Source organism: Capra hircus, chromosome 26 (genome assembly GCF_001704415.2).
Source record: "Capra hircus breed San Clemente chromosome 26, ASM170441v1, whole genome shotgun sequence".
In the NCBI taxonomy this organism is placed as follows: Eukaryota; Metazoa; Chordata; class Mammalia; order Artiodactyla; family Bovidae; genus Capra; species Capra hircus.
This window is the reverse complement of record NC_030833.1, coordinates 682,306-704,104: the sequence shown is the minus strand read 5'-3', so window position 1 is coordinate 704,104 and position 21,799 is coordinate 682,306. Positions and strand designations below refer to the sequence as shown.

The 21,799-nt window shown below is 58.3% G+C and overlaps 1 protein-coding gene across 1 annotated transcript in view; it reads right to left on the bottom strand.

Annotated features, from left to right (window-relative positions):
• CFAP46 (cilia and flagella associated protein 46) overlaps positions 1–21,799 on the bottom strand; it is a 94,037-nt gene that overhangs the window by 29,192 nt on the left and 43,046 nt on the right. The window contains exons 24-39 of the mRNA XM_018041099.1: positions 21,499–21,661; positions 19,806–19,890; positions 16,389–16,527; positions 15,516–15,699; positions 12,265–12,420; positions 11,244–11,438; positions 9,836–9,991; positions 9,086–9,235; positions 7,171–7,319; positions 6,232–6,330; positions 5,249–5,381; positions 4,446–4,592; positions 2,831–3,031; positions 2,641–2,747; positions 1,374–1,550; positions 551–686 (exon numbers count right to left, since the gene is read on the bottom strand). Coding sequence (XP_017896588.1) covers positions 551–686; positions 1,374–1,550; positions 2,641–2,747; positions 2,831–3,031; positions 4,446–4,592; positions 5,249–5,381; positions 6,232–6,330; positions 7,171–7,319; positions 9,086–9,235; positions 9,836–9,991; positions 11,244–11,438; positions 12,265–12,420; positions 15,516–15,699; positions 16,389–16,527; positions 19,806–19,890; positions 21,499–21,661 — 2,377 coding nt within the window. The remainder of the gene's footprint in view (positions 1–550; positions 687–1,373; positions 1,551–2,640; positions 2,748–2,830; positions 3,032–4,445; positions 4,593–5,248; positions 5,382–6,231; positions 6,331–7,170; positions 7,320–9,085; positions 9,236–9,835; positions 9,992–11,243; positions 11,439–12,264; positions 12,421–15,515; positions 15,700–16,388; positions 16,528–19,805; positions 19,891–21,498; positions 21,662–21,799) is intronic.

Below are 21,799 nucleotides of genomic sequence, written 5' to 3'. Positions count from 1 at the left end.
TTCATGATATTCCCTTATTATCGTTTCAACATGTGGAGTCTATGGTGATGTTACATGTCTTATTTCTGATCTTGGTAATTTATATCCTTTCTCTCTTTTTAATCAGTCTGACCAGAAGTTTACCAATTTATTGATCTCCTTAAAGAAACAGCCTTTGGCCTATTGGCTTTTCCAGTTCTCAGTTCTCTGTTCCGTTGGCTCCACTATGGTCTTCAATTTCTCTTCTTCTACTTACTTTGAGTTTGATTTGCTCTTTCTACTTTCATGTTGAGAAAAGTGATTTAGGTTTTTTTTTTTCTCTTCTCACACAAGTATTTGGTGCTACAAAAGCTCCCCTAAGTGTTGCATTAGAGATTTCTTACACATTTTGATACGTGCACCCTGCCCTGACCACACATACACTATAGTTCAAAATAGTTTCCCTTCTGATTTTTTCTCTGGCCCACAGTTATTCTGGTGTATGCTATTTACTTTCCAAATATTTGGTCATCTCTCCCATAGCTTTCTGGGATTTTTTAAAATTGAGGTAAAATTCACATAATGTCCTTACGTCATGAAGGGACAGTAAGCTCTGGACGCTGAGAAACAGGTCCACCGCTCCAGCCACGGCTCTCTGGGCCAGGTCGTACGCTTCCAAGTACCATGCAGTTCTCCGCTCTTCGTATTTCTCACTTAGGGCGCACAACCTTAATCAGAAGAAGAGCGGCATTTAGAACAAAACCGTCCAAGCGACACACTGTCAGCACTGAGAGTGGGCGGCATGCAAGTTTCATGCAATTACAGTGTGTATTTCATTAGCACTCCAATCTGATAATGAGGTGTTTTACCCGGAAAGATCATCTCGGTCTATTTGGAAGAGAGATGGAGGCCTGGAGGACCGCACACGCAGTCTGAAGCTCGCGTGGAGGCGCCGCGGCCGCGCTGCAGTGCCGGGGGCCGGGCGGGCCCCTCACTTCCCTGCCGGTGTCTGAGTGTCCCCAAGCCCTACAAGGACCCCACCGGCTTCGGCAACCACAGCTGCTAGCTGGGAGCTCCCAGGCAGCGCGTGCCTTTTCCCTCATAAAGGCTACTTGTAATGCCTGGCCTTTGGTTTGCTTGCTGTGTTTTGAACCCCTGCATGGACCCCACGGTGGGGTGGCCCTGGGTAGGCGGGGGAGAAGGGGGGAGGGCAGATGATGGGAGCGGTCAGGGGAGGTGACGGCACTGCTGGGGGCGGGCAGCTCCTGGCCTCTGAGGTGACACCTGTGTGGTTGAGTGTGAAAAAGTGTGCATGTCCACGCCTGAGCGAGATGAGCGGCGCTCACGTGCCCCGGGCTGGGTGGGAGGCTGCATCTGCGCGCTTCCCCAGGGCAAGGAGCACAGCAGGCCCCCACCTCTTCAGGCGGGCCCGCTCCAGCTGAATGTCCATGCACTTCTCCTTGCGGCCAATGCTGACAAACTTCTCCTCGACCTCCAGCAAGCGGCTGTCTATTTCCAGCGTCAGAAACAAGTTCTGCAGGGGGTCTCTGTCCAGCTGCTCCTGGACCGCTTTGATCTGGAGGTTCACACACCTGCGGGGGTGGGGGCGGGGGCATCGCTGCGACTGATGGGCAGGACCGCCAGCCGCCCACCACCAGCTCTGGTCTGGGAAACCGGAGGGGCACCTTCGGGACAGCACACTCCTCTCCGCACCAGAAGCCACGCCGTTTGGTGACAATGCCGTAAAGTTAGAAACTAACCTCTCCCCACCCCAGGCACTCTACATCCCTCTGAAAATTCAAATCCCTCTCTTAAAGAACTCTGGGGAAGAAAAGAAAACCAGGTGGAAATGAAGCCTGTTCACATGTCAAACCTGCATCTGGGGGTCCAGGTGCATTTGCTGGGGGGACCAGGCCCCCCCCCCCAGAGGTGGGGACAGAACAGCCACGAGGAACCCTCTCCCAGCACAGGAAGCTCTCAGCAGAGAGCAGGGGAGTGAAGAAAACCCCAGTCAGGCGACAGTGGCGGTGCTCTGGTCGGGAAGCAGAAGCTGCTCTGTGAAGGCGGGAGCGGCAAGTCTGCCTTGACAGGCAGGCCTCGGGCCGGCTCTGTGCGCTCCTGGAGAGAGGCCCGGGCAGGTGGAGCTGGGACCACGGGAGGCCGCTTTCCAGAAGACCAGTGGCCAGCCAGGACGACAGCCGAGGGACGGGCTGCTCGTCTGGGCGCGCATGTTCCTGCCTGGAGGCTGTCCTGCGGCCTCCCGCCCCTCGGGCGTCTGCAGAGAGCTTGACGCTATGTCCATGGAGCGGACGCTCGGGCCGAAAACTGGAGGGGAGAGTGGCGGGCAGACCGACAGACCCCAGGAGGAGGCTGACCACCTGGGGTGCCCCAACTGACTGTGGGGAGAGGAGCGGCTGGACCTTCCCCAGCCTTAGAGGCTTCCTGGACGTTGAGCCACCTCTGAGGAGCTGAGAGACCAGGGACAAACAAACCACCAGCCTGCCCAGCCCTAAGAGAGAGGCTGGCTGCCAAGGAAGGGATACGGGAGGCGGCTGCAGACACAGGGCCTTGTCCTGAGAGTCTCTGAACTTCACAGGCTCGAAACATGACTTAGAGTTAATAGTGGAAAGAAGTATACCACAACTTTCATGGTGATTAACATTCTTCCTCACAGAAAGTTACCTGGCTTCCAGGTCTGTGGTCAGGAATTCCAATATGGGCATTCGGTTTGGTCTCTCCTTCTTGAGCACGTTGAAGGTGTCTATGAGTTTCTGGAATAGCTTGCAGACCTGGGGCAGGCCCGGCGGAGTCACCGTGGCCCTGCCACCCCCCCACCTGCAGGCCCCCCGCCCCGCACGCAGCAGCCCCTCACCAGGGTCTCTCTCCTCTCGCCCTCTGCGGACAGCAGCGTGTCTGCCAGGGTCAGGGTGGACTGGTACCAGAACTCCTCGCTGCCTCCCAGGCGCTGGGCCTGCTCCACCATCCGCTGAGCCTGCCCGTGCTTCTTCTCCTTGTTGGCGAGCTGTGCCAGCAAATGCAGGCATCTGGCCTGTGCGAGAGGGTCGCCCAGCTCCTGCAAAGGAGGTGCGTGGACGGGGGATGGAGTGGGGGAGAGGGCAAGAGAGACAGTGAAACGAGACGAGACAGAGAGAGACACATATAGAGGCAGAGAGAGAGACATATAGAGACAGAGAGAGAGAGAGAGAGAGAGAGAGGCAGAACACGGAGGTGGGAGAGAGACGGAGCCGGAGAGAGGCAGAGGCGAGCCAAGGCGCCGTGCGGGTGCCTGCCTGGGGATGAGCCTCCAGGATGGGGCCCCAGCGCCGAGCTCAACGCCTGTGCGTGCTAAGACCCGCTCTGCAGAGTCTAAGCAGCCCCTCTGGCAGCAGGAGGGCCGGGCGGCCGCCAGGGGTAGGTGCAGACAGTGCGTGGAGCACTCTTCCGTGGGTCTGAGGGAGGCTGACCGGGAAGGTCCCGGATGCTCAGGCGCAGGCCGGGGGACGGGGTCTCGGTGCCCGGGGCCGTGGGAGCCGGCTCGCAGCCCCGCCTCCTTGACCTGCACCCTTCAGGTACCCCCATGCCCGTCCTGGCTGATCCCCTCCACCAGCCGCACGGCCGTCTCAGTCCCTCCCCTGGCCACGCGGTCCCCCTGCCTGAGACACAGAGCTAGAGGTGCTTCTCTCCTGAGGGCTCCGTTACAAAGCAAGGGCCAACTCGAGCAGTTCTGCAGCCCTGCCTCCCCTCCCAGGGAACAATCCTGAATGCCGCACGGAGACGGAGCTGCCCGTTGGGGGCCCCGGGAGCCACCGACGCTGCAGCCCAGCCGCCCCCTCGGGGAGGGAGGGACGCACGGGGTGGCTCCGCTCTGCACTGGGCCTTCCCAAGGCACCGTCCTCGTGGGCACGGAGCCCAGGGAGAGGGTCTCAGTCCGGCTGGGGAGAGGAGGCAGGAGCCGACACAGGAGGGCCCTCCCGGGGGAGCGGCCGAGCTGCCTCACGAAAGCCAGCGGACAGCAGGGACCTGAGAGGCTGAGCGTCCGCACTGCAGTGAGCCTTTCCGAGAGGCCCTGGCGAAACCCAGGCTTCCAGGAGACCTCCGAGCGGCCAGACACCCGCAGGGCCCACACGCAGGAGCAGAACAGAGCTCTGGAGCAGGCTGGGGTCCTGGGAACAAACCGAAGCCCTCGGCCTCTCGAGGGCCCCATCGTCCACATGCACCGTGAAGGGCCCGCTCAGAAACACGCGCGGCCCCGCAGCCCAGGAGGAAGAGAGGCCGCAGCACAGCCCCGCCGCAGTTCCAGAAAACGGGCCGTAATGAAGCCAGAGGAACAGATAGACGGCGCGCGTGGACAGACCACCACAGTCAGACGGAGGCTGCAGAACAGTCTCCAGCACAGAAGAGCCCTGCCTCCAGCCGAGCAGGGGCCGGGGGGCTGCTTCTGGGGAGGGGGCCCACAGGTGCAGTGGGCCCGGCAGGTGCGGCCTCACCTGGAAGGCCAGATATGCCTCTGACAGCAGCAGCCGCGCAGGCTGGTACAGGTCCATCTCCAGCAGGACCTCGGCCTTGAGGGTCCACAGCAGCGGGAAGGACGTTCCGTCCAGGCCCTTGCCCGTCTCTTCGTTTACCTTCAGGATCTGTAAGACGCGCAGGCCCATGGGCGCCGCGTTGGTGCAGGGCGGGCGCCGTTGGCGCGGCTGCCCACTGGCCACACACGCCCGAGCCCAGTCCCTGCTCCGGGGCCCGTGGCCAGGCTGTCCTCTCGGGACACCCGTCGCTGCCCCCACCAGGCCACAGAGCAGCGCCGGGTGCAGGGGACTCTGCACATCCCGGGGTCCCAGCACCGCCCACCGCAAAGCAAGCCCCAGGGACGGCACTGCCACCGTGACAAGTGACCCTGGAGCACACATGGGCCGGTCATTTCCTTCATAGGCAAGCCCCTCGGGACAAGCCCACTGCGTGCGGCGAGGGCGGGGGCACTCAGGCCTCCCAGCTGCTCTGCGCCCACTTCGAGGGATCGCCCTTCCCTTCCCATTGGTGTGGGAGCTCCCACCCCTCACCAGCCACCCCCAGCCTGTCCTCTCTGAACCACAGCTCAGACCCTGCGGTCTCATCTTCCCTGAGGGCTGGAGGGACAGGGACACACCCCACCAGTCCCTGGATTTCCCAGGAGCCGGCACAAGGATCAGGAGGCCTCGGCCACTAGGATAGGTCCAAGCACAGTGGCTGGAGCTGGGCCTGTCGCCGCTCCCACTGGGCCAGGGGCCAAGCAGCTTCCACAGAGTGACGCTACCTTATCCTGCGCTACAAGGGGCTTCATCTCTGCCTGTGGGGCCGAAGCGGGGGGCTCAGTCAGTGTTGGCAGACTTTCTTCTAATAGAGGCTCCTTATTTTTCTCCTTTTTCAAGGCAATTTCTTTTCTGCAGCTAATATAAGTGAAACAAGCATTATGCCAAAGAAGAAATACAACGGCCAGAACACTTGAAAATGTTCAACTTCGGTAGTAATTGAAGAAATACAAGATAGAAAGCCACAACAGGCAACTGTCCACTCTCGTGTTTACACAATTTGTTTTAAATTCCCCTCGTCTAGCAGCACAGATGACTTCTAGTTTTCCCCATGTGGCCTGTTCTCTCTCCCACACTAGGCTCACGAGCCAGCTACTAATCTGACATCCCAACCTGGGTGTTTAACACGAATCTCAGGCTTTCTCCAGCCAGAACTCCAGCCCATCCACATGGCAGGCCCTCCTTCCCTGCTGGGCACCAATCGTGGAGTCCCGCCAGCTCCTGCCTCCTGGGGGCCCTACCTTCCCCGTGTGCCCGAGACACCACCTCCCTCAGCTCCGCCCCCCAGACCCCTGCACCCGCCCCTCATCTACCACAGCCCTGTACGTGGACATGGGACACAGGAGGGCCAGTGAGTAATGACCTGCTCCTGGGCCCAGGATGCCCCCAACATCCTGTGGTGGGAGATGGTTCCCGGGGCCCGAGGAGATGCAGCTGAGAGCAGGGCCGACATGGAGCCCAAGCAGAGGGCGGGGGGGCCAGTGCTGCAGCAGGGGGGTCTGTGCCACATGGGGGGCCCAGGAGAGGGGCACCACAGCAGGGGGCCCTGCCACAGGGGGGGAGGGGGCCCACACCACAGTGGGGGGCACACAATGGGGCGTCAGAGCAGGGGGCCCTGCCACAGCGGGGGGCACACACTGGGGGGTGTCAGAGCAGGGGGCCCTGCCGCAGTGGGGAAGGGGGGTCTGCACCAGCCACAGCGTCTCACCTGGCCTGCTCCACGTCGCAGATGTAGGCCTGCCCCACCACCTCCTCGTGGTACGTGGCTGCCTCCCTCAACCTCAACTCGGAACAAGCCAGGGCAAGTCTGGGGATGAGAGGAGCGTCAGGCCTGAGTCAGGCTGCCCTGAGCTCAGGAGGCTTGACACAGATTGGCAAATGGAAAAAGAACAGGTAATTTGAGGATGTTTTCAACAATCTTTAAAGCTAAGCCTAGTTCCCAGGGGAAAATAAGAGATACCGTCATCAGATTTCTCAACACGTTCACAGTCTCGGGGTCTCGGGGTCTCCTCCAGAGGTGGAGACAAGGCTGGCGGCGCTCTGACCCCATCACAACCTCAAGCCAACGAGCTGTGCTCTGCCTTCTGTGTGAAACACTCTTATTTTGAAATAATTTGAAGCTTCCAGAAAAGTTACACAAACTCTACAAAGAATTACTGAGCATCTTTCATTGTCCAGGTTCTCTATCTACATATACAATAATACAAAAATTATACTAATATATATAAATTACTCTATATATAAATTTTATATATAGCTTAGGAGTGTGTGTAAATATATAAAATTATGTGTGTGTAATTACATAAAATTTTTCCATGTATGTAATTCTTTTCCTGACCTATTTGAGAGTAGGTTGAGGACGCAATACTCCTTTACTCTGCTTATCCTACTTCACCGTGTATTTCCTTGAAATAATGATACTCTCTTAAAAACCAGGTAGAAATTTAAAAATTAAAAATATTTTTATGTTTAAGTATTTTGATGTATTCGGCTTTACAAATCTTAGAGACTTTATTGTTTATATAAATAGTCAACCACAGAATTAATGTTTTAAGATCTGATTTGTCTCTATATTGCTTTGGGCAAATTTCCGCTTTAGCCATGTATACGTTTCCCAGCTTCCCTGAAATACAGCAGGGGCACCCACCGGAGGTGGTAGAGATCCTTGAGGCTCTTGCTTTCAACCACGGAGGCTGCGATGAGCGCCCCCAGCTGCAGGGCCGGGACTGCCAGCTCGTGAAGGGACATCTTCTGCAGGGCCTCCACCAGGCGGTCCACATAGTACAGACTGTACGTCTGCGTCAAAACACAGCAAACACGCGAGGTCACACACAGGGTGCGGAGCGTTAGGCCCCGGCTCACAGGGCCTCCCCAGGACCTCTGTCCTTCGCGGGGCCACACGCGGGGTGCTGGACTCCCGAGTGAGCACGTCCACCTGCCAGGAGGGAGGGGCCTGGTGGCCCCCAGCTCCTCGGGGACAGACACACTCCCGAGTTTGGGACCCTCCAGACCTGCCCTGCAGACCTCCTCGGGCTGTTTGTCTGTATCCATTACAACATCCTTTATAGCAGGCCAGCGTATCTGCTAAGTGAAGTTTCCCCAAGTCTGGGGGTCGTCACAGCAAATATCAAACCTGGGGAGGGCCCCAGGACCCTGACTGGGGGCCACACTGACAGACATGCAGTGGTCTGGGGACCCGATGCACATGACGGGCGTCTGCCGCGGCAGGCCTCGAGGGAGGCCTGATCCCTGGGCCACACTGCCCCGGCGGTTAAGTGTCAGAGCCGAGTTCAGTGGGGTGGTCCCCTAGCTGGTGTCCACGGGGGCACTGGGCACTGGCTGCTGTGTGGAGACCCAGGCGCCCAGAGAGCGCAGTGGCGGGGGTGCTGGCTGCTGTGTGGAGACGCAGGCGCCCGGGGTCAGAAGCACTGGGAGCAGAAACCAGCTTGGGGTCAGTGTAAGTTCTCACCCCATCCTGACAAGCATGTAGTGAGAAAGGAAAACTGAATACCAACTTTTCTCACCAACATAGAGGCAAACACCCCAAACAAAACATTAGCCTGTCGAACCTGATGATAAATGAAATGAATAATACATCTCAACCAAGTTGAAGGAATGAAAGAGAAAAAAAATATCATTTGAATAGATAGAGAAAAATATTTAATAAGAATCTGTAGCTGTTTGTGGGGCTTCCCTTGTGGCTCAGCTGGTGAAGAATCCGCCTGCAACGCGGGAGACCTGGATTCGATCCCTGGCTTGGGAAGGCCCCCTGGAGAAGGGAAAGGCCGCCCACTCCAGTGCTCTGGCCTGGAGACGTCCATGGACTGTGTGGACTGTGGGTTTGCAAAGAGTCGGACACGGCTGAGCGACTTTCACTTTGATAGTTGTTTAAGCTTAAAACTCTTAGCAAATAGAAACAAAAGAACTCGCTTAACCAGTGAAGACTGTCTATGAACACCCAACAGCATCGGTCACATGAGTCTTGCTAAGACCGGGAGGCCTCGCCACCTGTGGTGTTGAGCTGGAGGCAACCAGGCAAGCAAGGTGAGGCAAGGGAGCAGTGTAACGAGCCCAAGTCAGGGAAGGCGTCTGCAGAGGAAGTGCAGATTGTGCGTGCACACGTAAAATCCAAAGAGGCCACGGATAAATGACCGAAATTATCTAGGAGACGAGACAGACACAGAGCAGAAGCCGTGTGCGCACAGAGGCACACGCCTGGGAGTCCAGCTGCTGGTGGAGGCAGGGAGGACCCTCCCGGGCACCAGTGGGGAGTGCGACCTGCAGACCCCTCGACAGCAGCCCAAGCTTTGAACCCATACCTCCGGAGCTGTGGGGAAGACCCTCCCGCTGCTTGGAGCACTCAGCAGCATCAGACGCCCTGGGGCGCCGCTGGACCACAGGCACAGGGGTGTGGTCTGCCCGGGGAGCATGTGTGCGGCACAGGTGCCTGTGGAGGGGCCTGGGGAGGGCCTGGGGCCCGACACACTCTCTGGGCCCACAGCAAGTCCAGCAGGCAGGATGCGGGGACACAGGCCTGGGGGAGAGGCGCTGGGTCCACTCACCGGCTTCTGGATAGTTGACGAGTTGATGGTAAAGTCGCTCTGATCCTGTCTGAATACAGATATGACTTCTTCGGGGCAGGCGTAGGAAGCCCACTCTTCGAGGCTTGAGGGCAAGTCTTCGAGGCATTTGCCAGGAGCAGGGCTCTGGAACTGCAAAGCAAGAAGCCAGGCTCTGCTTTGGGAGGTGGAGCTGGAGGCAGACACCCAGGGGGCCCCATGGCAGTGGAGTTCGTGAGCCCCAAGCAGGCAGCCCCTCTGGGGATGGGTGTGTGGTGGGGCTCCCTGGAGATACCCAAGCCACAGACGACAGCTGACACCACTTTCCACAGCCACTCGGAGCCTTGTGCCCTGGACACGGCTCCCCCCACCTACACATCCCAGCTCAGCAGGGCTGCAGGAAGGAGGCAGGGTGTCTCCCGAGGGTCCAGTCCAGCAGGATGGCCAGGGTAGAGGCAGTCCCTCCAGCTGATGAAGTGACACGCACAGGGCCCCACGGGACGCAGAGAAAGGGCTGCCCTGCCCTGCACAGCCAGCGCTCCGGGAAAGCAGCTGATCACCAGGGCAAAGCCAGACCCTCCAGTGTCAGCCTCCTGACACTTGGGGCAGGGGCACTGAGGCCGCCCCAGCTCCCAGGGCAGGAAAGCGGACAGACGAGCCAGGGTGCTCCTCGCCCTTCGAGGCCCAGCCTCTGGCCTAAGGACCTGCAGGGGCGGCTGGGATGCAGCCTGCCCGCTCGGAGGGTGCAGTCACCTGCTTCGGATCCCTCCCCTTGTCCTTGTCTCTGATCTTGTCCTTGTCTCTGTCTCTGCTTTTCTCCTTCTCTTTTTTAGGCAACAGCAAGTGTGAGCTTGCTACTGCTGAAATTCTACTTTCTGAAGAGGATTTTCCTGCTGTTGAGAAAGAAACCTGTGAAAAGAAATCCAAATTTGCCACGTTAATGTCTGACTGCAGCAGTGAAATTAAAAGATGCTTTCTCCTTGGAAGAAAAGCTATGACCAACTTAGACAGCATATTAAAAAGCAGAGACATTACTTTGCTGACAAAGGTCCGTCTAGTCAAAACTATGGTTTTTCCAGTAGTCATGTATAGATGTGAGAGTTGGACCATAAAGAAAGCTGAGCACCGAAGAATTGATGCCTTTGAACTGTGGTGTTCAAGAAGACTCTTGAGAGTCCCTTGGACAAGGAGATCCAATCAGTCCATCCTAAAGGAAGTCAGTCCTGAATATTCATTGGAAGGACTGATGCTAAAGCTGAAGCTTCAACACTTTGGCCACCTGATGCAAAGAACTGACTCCTTGGAAAAGACTCTGAAGCTGGGAAAGATTGAAGGCAGGAGAAGGGGATGACACAGAATGAGATGGTTGGATGGCATCACCGACTCAATGCACTGAGCTTGAGCAAGCTCCGGGGTGGTGGAGGACGGTCTACGGGGCAGCACAGAGTCTGACGTGACTGAACAGCAGTGACAGACGCGGGCTTCCCTCCCACCATGCAGATCTGAGAGCAGGCTGAGGACCCCACGGCTGGGCGCGGCCAGGCCACGGGCACTCAGCGGACTTCCTCCAGGACTCTGGGCCTGCAGATACGCGTGGCTGACCCTTAAGCAGGGTTTGTCAGTCCCATAAAATGAGTTAATGTCTTTAATGAAGAACACACTCCAGTGACTTTTAACGGTTCTCCTAAAAGAACTGCAACTGCACGGGGGGCAGGGGGCCTGGGGCATCTTGCAGACAAGGACGGCCTTCCTCGTCCTTCCCGATGCCAGATGCCCCGTTGTCCCCATCACATGGCTGGGGGTGGGGGGCGAACCTGCCCCAGGAAGAGAGGCCTGTCCTGCCAACACTGTCCTGCTGGGCGTCACAGCCCAGGGAGGTTCCTGAGAAGACGAGGCCACCAGAAGCTGCCCTGGGGGCCCTGTAGACAGGTGGTAGGAAGGCGGCTATGTGAAGGGGTGCAGAGAAGGCTCTGGAAGCCCAGGGGCAATGCGGTGGGAAAGCAGGGGTTGGGGGTGGTTGGGCAAAGGCGCTGGCCTGAGTCTTGCAGAGGAGTAAGCCCCCTTGAGTCTCCAGAGCAGGGGGCAGGGGGCACTGTGGAGGAGGGGAGGGACGTGGTCCCAGGAGAGACCAAGACCCCTGGGAGCACGGCAGGGGCCTCACCTGCCAGATGCGGTGCAGGAATGCGTAGGCCTCGAGGCAGTAGTCCTGGTGGCCAGCGCCGCCTGGGGACACCACCAGGGCCAGCAGCGTGTAGGCACGGGCCAGCGTCTCCAGCTGCCGCACACTCTGAAGCTCCTGCAGGGAGGGGGGCCCCGGGTCCCCCGGGCCCTCCACGGCTCCCAGAGGGGACACCTGCTCGTCTGGAAGACAGGGCACTGCTGGCATCCCCACTGACTGGCCCAGGGCCCGCCGGCCCCCAGCCTGGGGCTGGTTCTCTTTCAGAGAGGGCAGCACCCTCCTCCCAGGACTCAAGGTCGGCCTCAGGGACAGGCCTCCCGGGGCTCCCCCAGCCTGCCTGCAGGGACACTGGCCACATCCCAGGCTGGGGTAGAGGTCTGGGCTCCAGGGTCTACTTGGAGCCCCCTACCCACCATGCTTCCCTCTAGCTGGCTGAGCTGGGCGTGCGGACACACCCAGAAGGGGCTCGACACCAAGCGGACGAGCCCTTGACCCTCTAGCTGATGCAGACAGGAGGCGGCCCCTCTCCCATCCTGAACTCTGCAGGTCTAGGAAGCGGCCGCCTTGGGGCTGGGAATGCTGGTCAGCCGCCCTGGGGCCCTCTGCTGCTCGGGGCACCATCCTCCTGGGGGGGCGGGGGCCGGGGGTGGGGCCCGCCCTCTAGTGACGGCGCCCGCGCTTGCCCCCGAGTGGGCACCCAGAGCAGCTGCTGAGCGGCCACCACCGCCTGACTGCCTCCCCGAAGCGCGCTCGGCTCAGTCCGTCAGCCGCCGCCCTCCCTCACAGCGCTGGGCTGGGCCTCCGGCGCACGGGCTCTAGTGGACGCGAGGATGGGCACCCAGCGAGCGCGGCAGGGCCCTAACCTGGGCAAGCCCGCAGGGAGCGTGCCCGGAAGGGGGATGTGGGGACGGCGGTGCCCAGGAGCCCCCAGCGGCGGGTGGCCCGCCCCCAGCCGGAGGCGCCCCTCACCTGCATCCTCCGCGCCCGCGGCCCCCACGCCGGCCGGCTCGGGGACGCGCCCCACGGGGTGCATCCTCAGCAGGATGTCGATCGCCCACTTGAGGTGGAAGACCACGTCTTCCAGAGGGAACTGCCTGTAGTACAGCCACTCGCTGAACTCCATGATGTAGTCCACCTTCTGCCACTGGCTCTCCGGCTTCTTCGGGATCCAACAGAAAAGGCTGGAACGCGCGGCAGCCGCGCGGCAGCCGCAGAGCGCACCGCGGGCGTCGGGTTCCTCCCCCGCGAGAGCAGAGGGCCCCCACCAGGCTCGGCCAGACCGCCACGGGCGACGAGCAGCAGGGCGGAAGGCTGGCGAGTGTCCCCGGCCTCCGCGCCCCGTGGACGCCCCACGGCCCACCCGCCAGGCCCCCGGCAGGCTCCACGTGCCCCTCCTGCCCGCCCCCGGGGCAGTGGAGGCCTCAGGGGCTCCCTGCCGCGCTCTGACCTCCGCGCGGGGGCTCCTCTAGCACGTGGCCCACGGGGCGCAGCGGGCAGGGGAGGTGCTGCACCCGAGGCCGGCCGGCTCAGACCCGACACTGCTGATCACTCACTGCCGCAGGATGGCAGGCGCTGCCCCCCGACCCCGCCCTGAGGAGCCCGCCCATCCTCCACCTGCTGGGCCTCAGACTGAGCCCCACACCCCGAGCCTAGGAGGACGTGTGGCCGGAGGGGCAGGAGTCTGAGGGCAGGGGCAGGCACCCAGGCCGGGGGAACACAAGGGCAGGATGGACCAGCTTAGGACAGTGCCTGACACTGCCACCTGGTGGGCAGGCGGGGGTGGGGGGGGCGGTGTTGCTGAATGGAGTATGCAAGCCCTGAGCAGGTCCTCCCCCTCATTAGGACGTGGGCAGACAGAGCGAGAGGGCGGCCTGGAAGCCAGGTGACACCTGACCGTCAGCGCAGAGAAGGGCTCAGATGGGGCCTCAGAATGGCTGTGGTGGCCACTGGTGGCTTTGACAGGAGCTGTGCAAGGCAGGTGACGGGGGAAAGTGGCGTGGAAGGGAGAATGGTCGTTTCAGCAGTGGAGCTGGGAAGACTGGGAGCCACAGACCAGCACACAGAGCAGGACCTCACGTCCCACCGGACGCAAGACTGGACTCCAGATGGAGCCAGGGCTTAGCCATGAGAGCTGCAACCCCGGCAGCCTTGCGGCAAAGGCGGAAAGCTCCAGGCCGAGGGTGGCAGTTCCGTTTGTCGGATACAAAGCTAAAGGCACAAGCTCCAGCAGCAGGAAAGATACATTAACTGGACTTTGTCACGATGATAAACTTTCGTGCTGCAAATGACAGCGTCGAGAAAAAAGAAAGTAGCTGAAAAGACAACCCACGGACGACAGAAAACGCTCACAAGTCATGTGTCTGATGAGGGGCTTGTATCCAAAACACACAAAGAATATCTACAGCCCAACAATAAGCCAACGCGGGGCTGGAGGAAGCGCAGGCGGGAATCAAGGTTGCCGGGAGAAACATCAATCACCTCACATGTGCCGATGACACCACCCTTATGGCAGAAAGTGAAGAGGAACTAAAGAGCCTCTTGATGAAAGTGAAAGAGGAGAGTGAAAAAGTTGGCTTAATGCTCAACATTCAGAAGACTAAGATCATGGCATCTGGTCCCATCACTTCATGGCAAATAGATGGGGAAACAGTGGAAACAGTGCCTGACTTTATATTGGCGGGCTCCAAAATCACTGCAGATGGTGACTGCAGCCATGAAATTAAAAGACGCTTACTCCTTGGAAGGAAAGTTATGACCAACCTAAACAGCATATTAAAAAGCAGAGACATTACTTTGTCAACAAACGTAGGTCTAGTCAAGGCTATGGTTTTTCCAGTAGTCATGTATCGATGTGAGAGTTGGACTGTGAAGAAGGCTGAGCACCAAACAATTGATGCTTTTGAACTGTGGTGTTGGAGAAGACTCTTGAGAGTCCCTTGGACTGCAAGGAGATCCAACCAGTCCATCCTATAGGAAATCACTCCTAGGTGTTCATTGGAAGGACTGATGGTAAAGCTGAAACTCCAATATCTTTGTCATGCGAAGAACTGACTCATTTGAAAAGACCCTGATGCTGGGAAAGATTGAAGGCAGGAGTAGAAGGGGACGGCAGAGGATGAGATGGTTGGATGGCATCACCGACTCAATGGACATGAGTTTGAGTAAACTCCAGGAGTTGGTGATGGACAAGGAGGCCTGGTGTGCTGTGGTTCATGGGGTCGCAGAGTTGGACACGACTGAGCGGCTGAACTGAACTGAATAATAAGTGGACAGATGACCAAATTTAAAAATGTGCAAGTCATCTGACATTTCTCCAAAGACATGCAGATGGCCAGCAAGGGCATGAAAGGATGCTTGCTATTAGTTGCTAGGGAAATACAAGTCATACCAGGATTCAAGTAGTTAGAGAGTCATCATGTGACCTGGCAGTCCACTCCCAGGTATGTGCCCAAGAGAACAGCTGCACACGCATCTGTGCAAACTCCTGCACACCCATGTCACAGAGCTAGTAAGTGGGGGCAACACACAGGCCCGGGGCCACAACGTCCGTCCACAGGACGGAAGGCTGTCCAGCCGCTGGGAGCGAAGCCCTGATGTGTGCCTCCCCAGACGAGGCCCAGGGAGGGCGGCCGGATCCAGAGTACCTGCCAGCCTGCTCCCATCCTTGTGACCCTGGCTCCCTGGGGCTGGCGGGGAGGTGGGGAGGGACAGGGTGCCAACCGACCTGGGGGTTGGGGGTGCTGAAGTGTTCTGAAAAGGACTGAGACGGGGGCTGCACAACCCTGCGAATTTATGAGAAGCTTGGCCAGCGGCGCCCACCTGGCCTCGGGAGCCCTGGCCTGGCTTCAGGAGGTGCAGGGGCGCCCATGGGCCCTTGTTGGGGAGCCAGGCCTCTGCTTGACCACAGGAGCCTGTGCTTAGACCCTTTCCTGGGGGACACCCCAACCTGAGAGTGCTCAAATCGGGGCGCCTGCCCTTCTCCAGATCTCCAAGTGCGTTGAGAGGAGCCTGTGTCTTAGCTTCTGGGGGTGTGGGCTGTCCCCAAGGACCCCAAACTCTGCAGAGCCCTGTGTCCTCCCTGACCTGCTGGCCAACCCCCCACCTCCCCCTCACACCCGCAGCCTCGCTAGGACCACGTCCCTCGGGCAGGAGGACGGCGTCTCAGGCCTGGCTCTGCCCCCTGCCCCACTCTCCTCCTGAGGTGCCAGGTGCCTCCACAGCCCTCGCGCGGGCCCCCAGCTGCGCCCCGCTGACCTGCAGGGCCTGGATGGCATTGTGGTGGCAGGTCAGCTCGCCGTGCACGCTCTTGGAGTTGAGGGCCAGGCGCTGCCACATGTGGGCCAGGTACTCCTCGCTCTGGTCCCTGAACTTCTGGATCTCCATCAGGAAGCTCTGGCCGAGCTTGGCCTTCACGATGACCATGTGTTTGAAGATCAGGCTGAAGAAACGTCAGGGAGAAATGAATGCCTGAACTGAGCGGTAAAAGCCGCAAACACACAGAATATGCAGCGGAACGGACGTGTCTGCCCATGTTCCCACGCACAGAGGAGACAGAGCAGAAGCTGAGCATCTTGGAAACCGTGTGTCGCCCTGTGTCTTGTTAACTCATCATTTGTGTATGTTGGGTGTTAAATCCTTTCTCTTCTTGTGCTGAGTTCTTAGGAGGGAAATAAAACCACCAGAGGAAAGAGGAGAGTGAGGGCTGTGGGGGAGGCACCCTGGGGGCTGCAGGGGAGGCACCCTGGGGGCTGCAGGGGAGGCACCCTGGGGGGCTGTGGGGGAGGCACCCTGGGGGCTGGGGAGGAGGCACCCTGGGGAGGGCTGTGGGGTGGACACCCTGGGGGCTGGGGAGGAGGCACCCTGGGGGCTGCAGGGGAGGCACCCTGGGGGGCTGTGGGGGAGGCACCCTGGGGGCTGGGGAGGAGGCACCCTGGGGAGGGCTGTGGGGTGGACACCCTGGGGGCTGGGGAGGAGGCACCCTGGGGAGGGCTGTGGCCGGGAGGCACCCTTGGGGGCTTCGGTAGGGGAGGCACCCTGGGGGACTGTGGGGTGGGCACCCTGGGGAGGGCTGTGGGGGGGGAGGCACCCTGGGGGGCTATGGGGGGCTCCCTGGGGCTGGGCACTCACAGGCGGTGCGCCGTCCGCGGCAGCACCTGCATGGCCTCGTCCAGCACCTTGAGGCCGCCCTCCCAGTCGCCCTGGTCAGCGTGGCTATGGAAGAGCAGCCCATAGAGCGCGGCCCGCAGCGATAGGTCGTCCTCGGTCCCTGCGGTGGGAGGGGGTGCTCAGGGGGCCCTGGGAACACCAGGGTGCTGGGTGACGGTCCTGGGAGCGGGGCGCGAGCCGCTTGAGGAGACCCCACCCAGGCGTCCGCAGGACCAGGAGCCCCAGGAAGCGCTGGGGACACAGCCGCCAAGGCACCTGCCTCAGAGCCGGGCAGCCGGCAGGACCGCGTGTGCGTCTGGCCACCACGCGCTTGCAGTCTGACGCGCTTGCAGTCTGTGAGCCTCAGACACGCACAGGGCTGCCCTGCAGGGCCAGCCTCGGGGCAAATGCTTCAGTCCTCTTGGGGGCAATGGCTCAGGGGTCCTCACGGCGACCCCTGCCCTGCTGTCCCCCTCCCCACACAGCCTCATCTCTGCCAGGCGCCCCACTGCACCCTGCCTCTCCAGGCTTCCCCAGCCCTGCAGGCCCAGGGTGGAGGCTGGAACCCAGATCTCGTGCACCACTCACTCCAAATAGCACGGCGCTTCCTGGGCCTCAGCCCCAGTCAGCCAGCCAGCCAGCCAGCCAGTCCGGTCAGTCAGTCAGTTCAGTCAGCCAGCCAGTTCAGTCACTCAGTCGTGTCCAACTCTTTGCGACCCCATGGACTGCAGCACGCCAGGCCTCCCTGTCCATCACCAACTCCCAGAGCTTCTTCAAACTCATGTCCATCGAGTAGGTGATGCCATCCAACCATCTCATCCTCTGTCGTCCCCTTCTCCTCCCGCCTTCAATCTTTCCCAGCATCGGGGTCTTTTCCAATGAGTCAGTCCTTCACATCAGGTGGCCAAAGTATTGGAGTTTCAGCTTCAACATCAGTCCTTCCAATGAACACCCAGGACTGATCTCCTTTAGGATGGACTGGTTGGATCTCCTTGCAGTCCAAGGGACTCTCAAGAGTCTCCTGTAACACCGCAATTCAAAAACATCAATTCTTCCGTGCTCAGCTTTGTTTATAGTCCAACTCTCACATCCATACATGACCACTGGAAAAACCATAGCTTTACTAGACGGACCTTTGTCGGCAAACTAATGTCTCTGCTTTTTAATATGCTGTCTAGGTTGGTCACGGAGAAGGCAATGGCACCCCACTCCAGTGCTCTTGCCTGGAAAATCCCATGGACGGAGGAGCCTGGTGGACTGCAGTCCATGGGGTCGCAGAGTCGGGCGCGACTAAGCGACTTTACTTTCACTTTTCACTCTAATGCATTGGAGAAGGAAATGGCACCCCACTCCAGTGTTCTTGCCTGGAGAGTCCCAGGGATGGGGGAGCCTGGTGGGCTGCCGTCTATGGGGTCGCACAGAGTCAGACACGGCTGAAGCGACTTAGCAGCAGCAGCTAGGTTGGTCATAGCTTTTCTTCCAAAGAGCAAGCGTCTTTTAATTTCATGACTGCAGTCACCATCTGCAGTGATTTTGGAGCCCGCCAAAATTAAGTCTGCCACTGTTTCCATTGTTTCCCCATCTATTTGCCATGAACTGATAGGACCGGATGCCATGATCTTAGTTTTCTGAATGTTGAGTTTTCAACCAACCTTTTCACTCTCCTCTTTCACTTTCATCAAGAGGCTCTTTAGTTCTTCACTTTCTGTCATAAGGGTGGTGTCACCTGCATATGTGAGGTTATTGATATTTCTCCCGGCAATTGGATTCCAGCTGTGCTTCCTCCAGTCCAGCGTTTCTCATGATGTACTCTGCATACAAGTTAAATAAGCAGGGTGACAATATACAGCCTTGATGTACTCCTTTCCCAAGTTTGTACCAGTCTGTTACTCCATGTCCAGTTCTAATTAATGCTTCTTGACCTGCACACAGATTTCTCAGGAGGCAGGTCAGGTGGTCTGGTATTCCCATCTTTTTAAGAATCATCCACAGTTTGTTGTGATCCACACAGTCAAAGGCTTTGGTGTAGTCAATAAAGCAATAAAGTGGCCTCAGCCCCACTGTCCATCAAAGCAGAGGCCCCACAGCTGGTCCCAGATGCTCAGGCTGTCCTGTTTTACATCAGTGACCATGTAGCCCTCTTTCCTGTGTTTGAATCACTATAGCAAAGGGGTGAACATGCCCAGGATCCTGCCGGCACGTCATCCAGCTACCGGCTAAGAGGGCAGCAGCAACTCCCACCCGCCAGGCCCTGAGCTCCCCTCCCCTCTGCCCCTCCCGTCAGTGCTGGGACGGAATTCACAGGAGCAGCTGGATTTAGGCTCATGATCAGATAAGCTGGTCGACAGCTGACACGCAGGAACCATGTGGGTTCTCCTCACACCTCAGCCAGCGCAACGTGGAGCCACACGCTTGAGCCATAGGGCTCCTCACAGTCAGGCTATTTGTTACTGCAGCTCAGCATCTCCTAACCTGACCAGTGCAACTACCCAGGCATCACAGACAGAAATGTACCATTTAGCTGCCAAGCTGGATGCAAATACCTTCCCAGTGTTCACTCTTTAACTTCCTGCATTTCTCATTATTCTCTCGTCATTTAAATTCTTACGTATCTGAAAGTGTGCCTTTTTGACCACTCTAAACTTTAGGAAGTAATCTTTCCTCAAAACACTGCTTTTCTCAATTCCAGTTTCTCGTTTTCCCTATAGTTTGAATTTTTACAGCTGCTAACACTGTAGCCATCGGATGTATATCTCAGCACATGGAGTACAGTGTAGCCGGGGCGCCGGATGCGCCGGGGGGTACTGGCTCCCCACAGCCCGGCTCCTTGCAGGTCCCGAGCGTCTGGGCTGCCGTCTGCGTCTCTCCCGGCCGCATCAGCAAATAGTCCGAACTGCTGGATCTAGAGCTCAGCTTAATAATTATATACAGGCACATTCTCGTTCACTATTTTAAATCAGAGTTTCTCTCTCACAGACTCTGCAGTGCCTGAGGGAGCGGCTGCTGCTCGAATCCACGTGTTCAGCCTTCCCAGTGTGCACCTCGGCCCCTGCGCTGACAAGGACGGGCTACTCTGTTTTAGCAGATAGTCATCTTATCTTAGAAATAAATCATAGCGTATTTACTGTCTTAAGATCACTTTTTTCCTGCAGAAATGTATCTCCATGTTTCTATGGCTGTAGACGTGTGAGGTACCTGCCAGGATAAGCCAGAGAGCAGCCCTCAGGGCTTGGATTCCTTGTGAGCACAGCGGGGGTCCCTGGTTCTTTGCAGGGCCCGCTCCGTGCCCACCCTGCTCAGCGCTGGACTGGCACCACCTGTGCTCACAGCCGCGGCTGTGCCAGCTCTACAGAGGCTGCGGAAGCGTCTGAAGGCACGCGCACTTCCCGGCCTACAAACCTGGGAGGAAACTCCCTTCCGTCATCCCTCCGCTTTGGAAGTCGGCAGTGGGCCACTGGTGCAGAAGCAGCGTTCCCCCTTTCTCCTGAGGTAAAAACAGATTAACGACACAGATGTCAAAGCTTCAATTTATTATTTCATCAGTTTGCTTTTCATTTGGCTCCATATCGAATTATGGAAATCACAGCTAAACCTCTGAAATACTTAGTCCCAAGAAGTGGAATCCCATTTTGCTCCAGTTCAAGGTTCACTGACTTAGAACCAAAGCACACACACACGCACAGACTAGCCCCTCAACATAGCTTATGGCTTTTAATGACACAAAGCATCCGAGGCAGCCTTACAGCTTTGAATCAACGGGATCAACAGCACATTAGGAAAACTTAACGGGACACGATAAAAGCAGGGCTCAGGGGAAGATCACTGCTGTAAATGCCAGCATTGAGAAAGAAGACAGACCTCAAACCAACAATCTAACTTTACACCTTAAGGAACGTGGGGGAAAAAAGTTAAATCCAAAGGTGGGGGTAGTTATTAAAGACAGAGCCCAGAAAATTACAGGGAAAACAACGCAAGGGCATCAAAGCGGACAGACCTCCAGCCAGACGGACAGAGGAAGAAAGAAGGCCCGAGGGACTAAAACCAGAAACGGAGGGGGAAGCAAGTCTCAGCCCTACAGTGACAGAAAGAGCTGCCGTACGGACAGCCCACCAACCGGTCAGCAACTCTGTTCCAACAAACTAGACAACGTAAAAGAAACAGAGAAATCCCTCCAAACACTCAAATCGCCCAAGCTGACTCAGGAAGGAACAAAAAATTTCAACAAACTTCTAACAGCAAAGTCTGAATCACTAATCAGAAACCTCCCAATAAAGAAAATTCTTCGACAAGATGGCTTCATGGGTGAATTCTACCAAACGTTTTGAAAGAGAACCACACTGACCCTTCTCAATTCTCCAAGAAACTGAAGAGAAGGGAATAGCTCTTAACTCACTCTATGAGACCAGCATTAGTTTGACAGGGGGTCCAGATAAAGACATCACAAGAAAAGAAAATGATAGATGAATATCCTTTATGAATATAGAGGCAGAAATTCTCAACAAAACACGCTGCCGAATCGCAAATTGAATCCAACACTTCGGTAAAACACTATCCACCATGACCACGGGAGCCGCATCCCAGGAACACGGGGTAGTCCCACATAAAGAAGGCATCGTATTAGCACAAGGGATAAAGGAGAAAGCCACACGGTCATCTCAGCTGGTGGAGCAAAGGCGCTTGTCTGACAAAATCCAAAAAAAAGTTCATCACATCTCCCAGAAAACTAGGAGTAGGGGAAACCCCTCAGCGCAATAAAGCTATGAGAAAGTCACCGCCAGCGAGGCGCTCAGTGCGGGCCACTGAAGCCGTCGCCTGGGCCACGACCGCCCTCCCACCTGCCGACGGGGCAGCGGGGAGGCTGCGCCGCGGGGCCCGGACGCCTTCCCTCCCTCGGGAGCCTCCCTGGGCCCTGGGCGGTCCGTGCCCCCAGCCTGCCTCCTCCCCGCTCTCCTGCTGGAGCCCCCCGCCTGCCCCCCGGGGCCTCAGCGATGCCACTCCCCGCGCCCCCAGGCGGCCACCGTGCGCCGCGCCCTCGCGGCTCCGCGCCGCCCGCCTCTCCGCAGGAGCAGGCAGGACGCGGGCGCGCCAGCACCTGCTTCCCGGCCTCCGTCTTGTTGATGATGCTGATGAGCCTCTGGGTGGCGCTCTTGCACTTCTTCCGGCTGCCGGCGGAGGACAGCAGCGGGAGCCAGGTGTTCCAGAAGTGCCGGGCGGCCAGCATCACCAGGGCGGGGCTCCCTGCGATGCCTGCAAACCTGCGGGGAAGGCCTGGCCTCGACTGGCGCTGGGGGTGGGGGCCCAGGTCAGCTCCGCAGGGCCTGGACGGGCTCCTCCCGGCAGTGGTGCTGTGACCACACACCACCCTCCGCTCCCAGTTTCTTGGGCCCATCCCA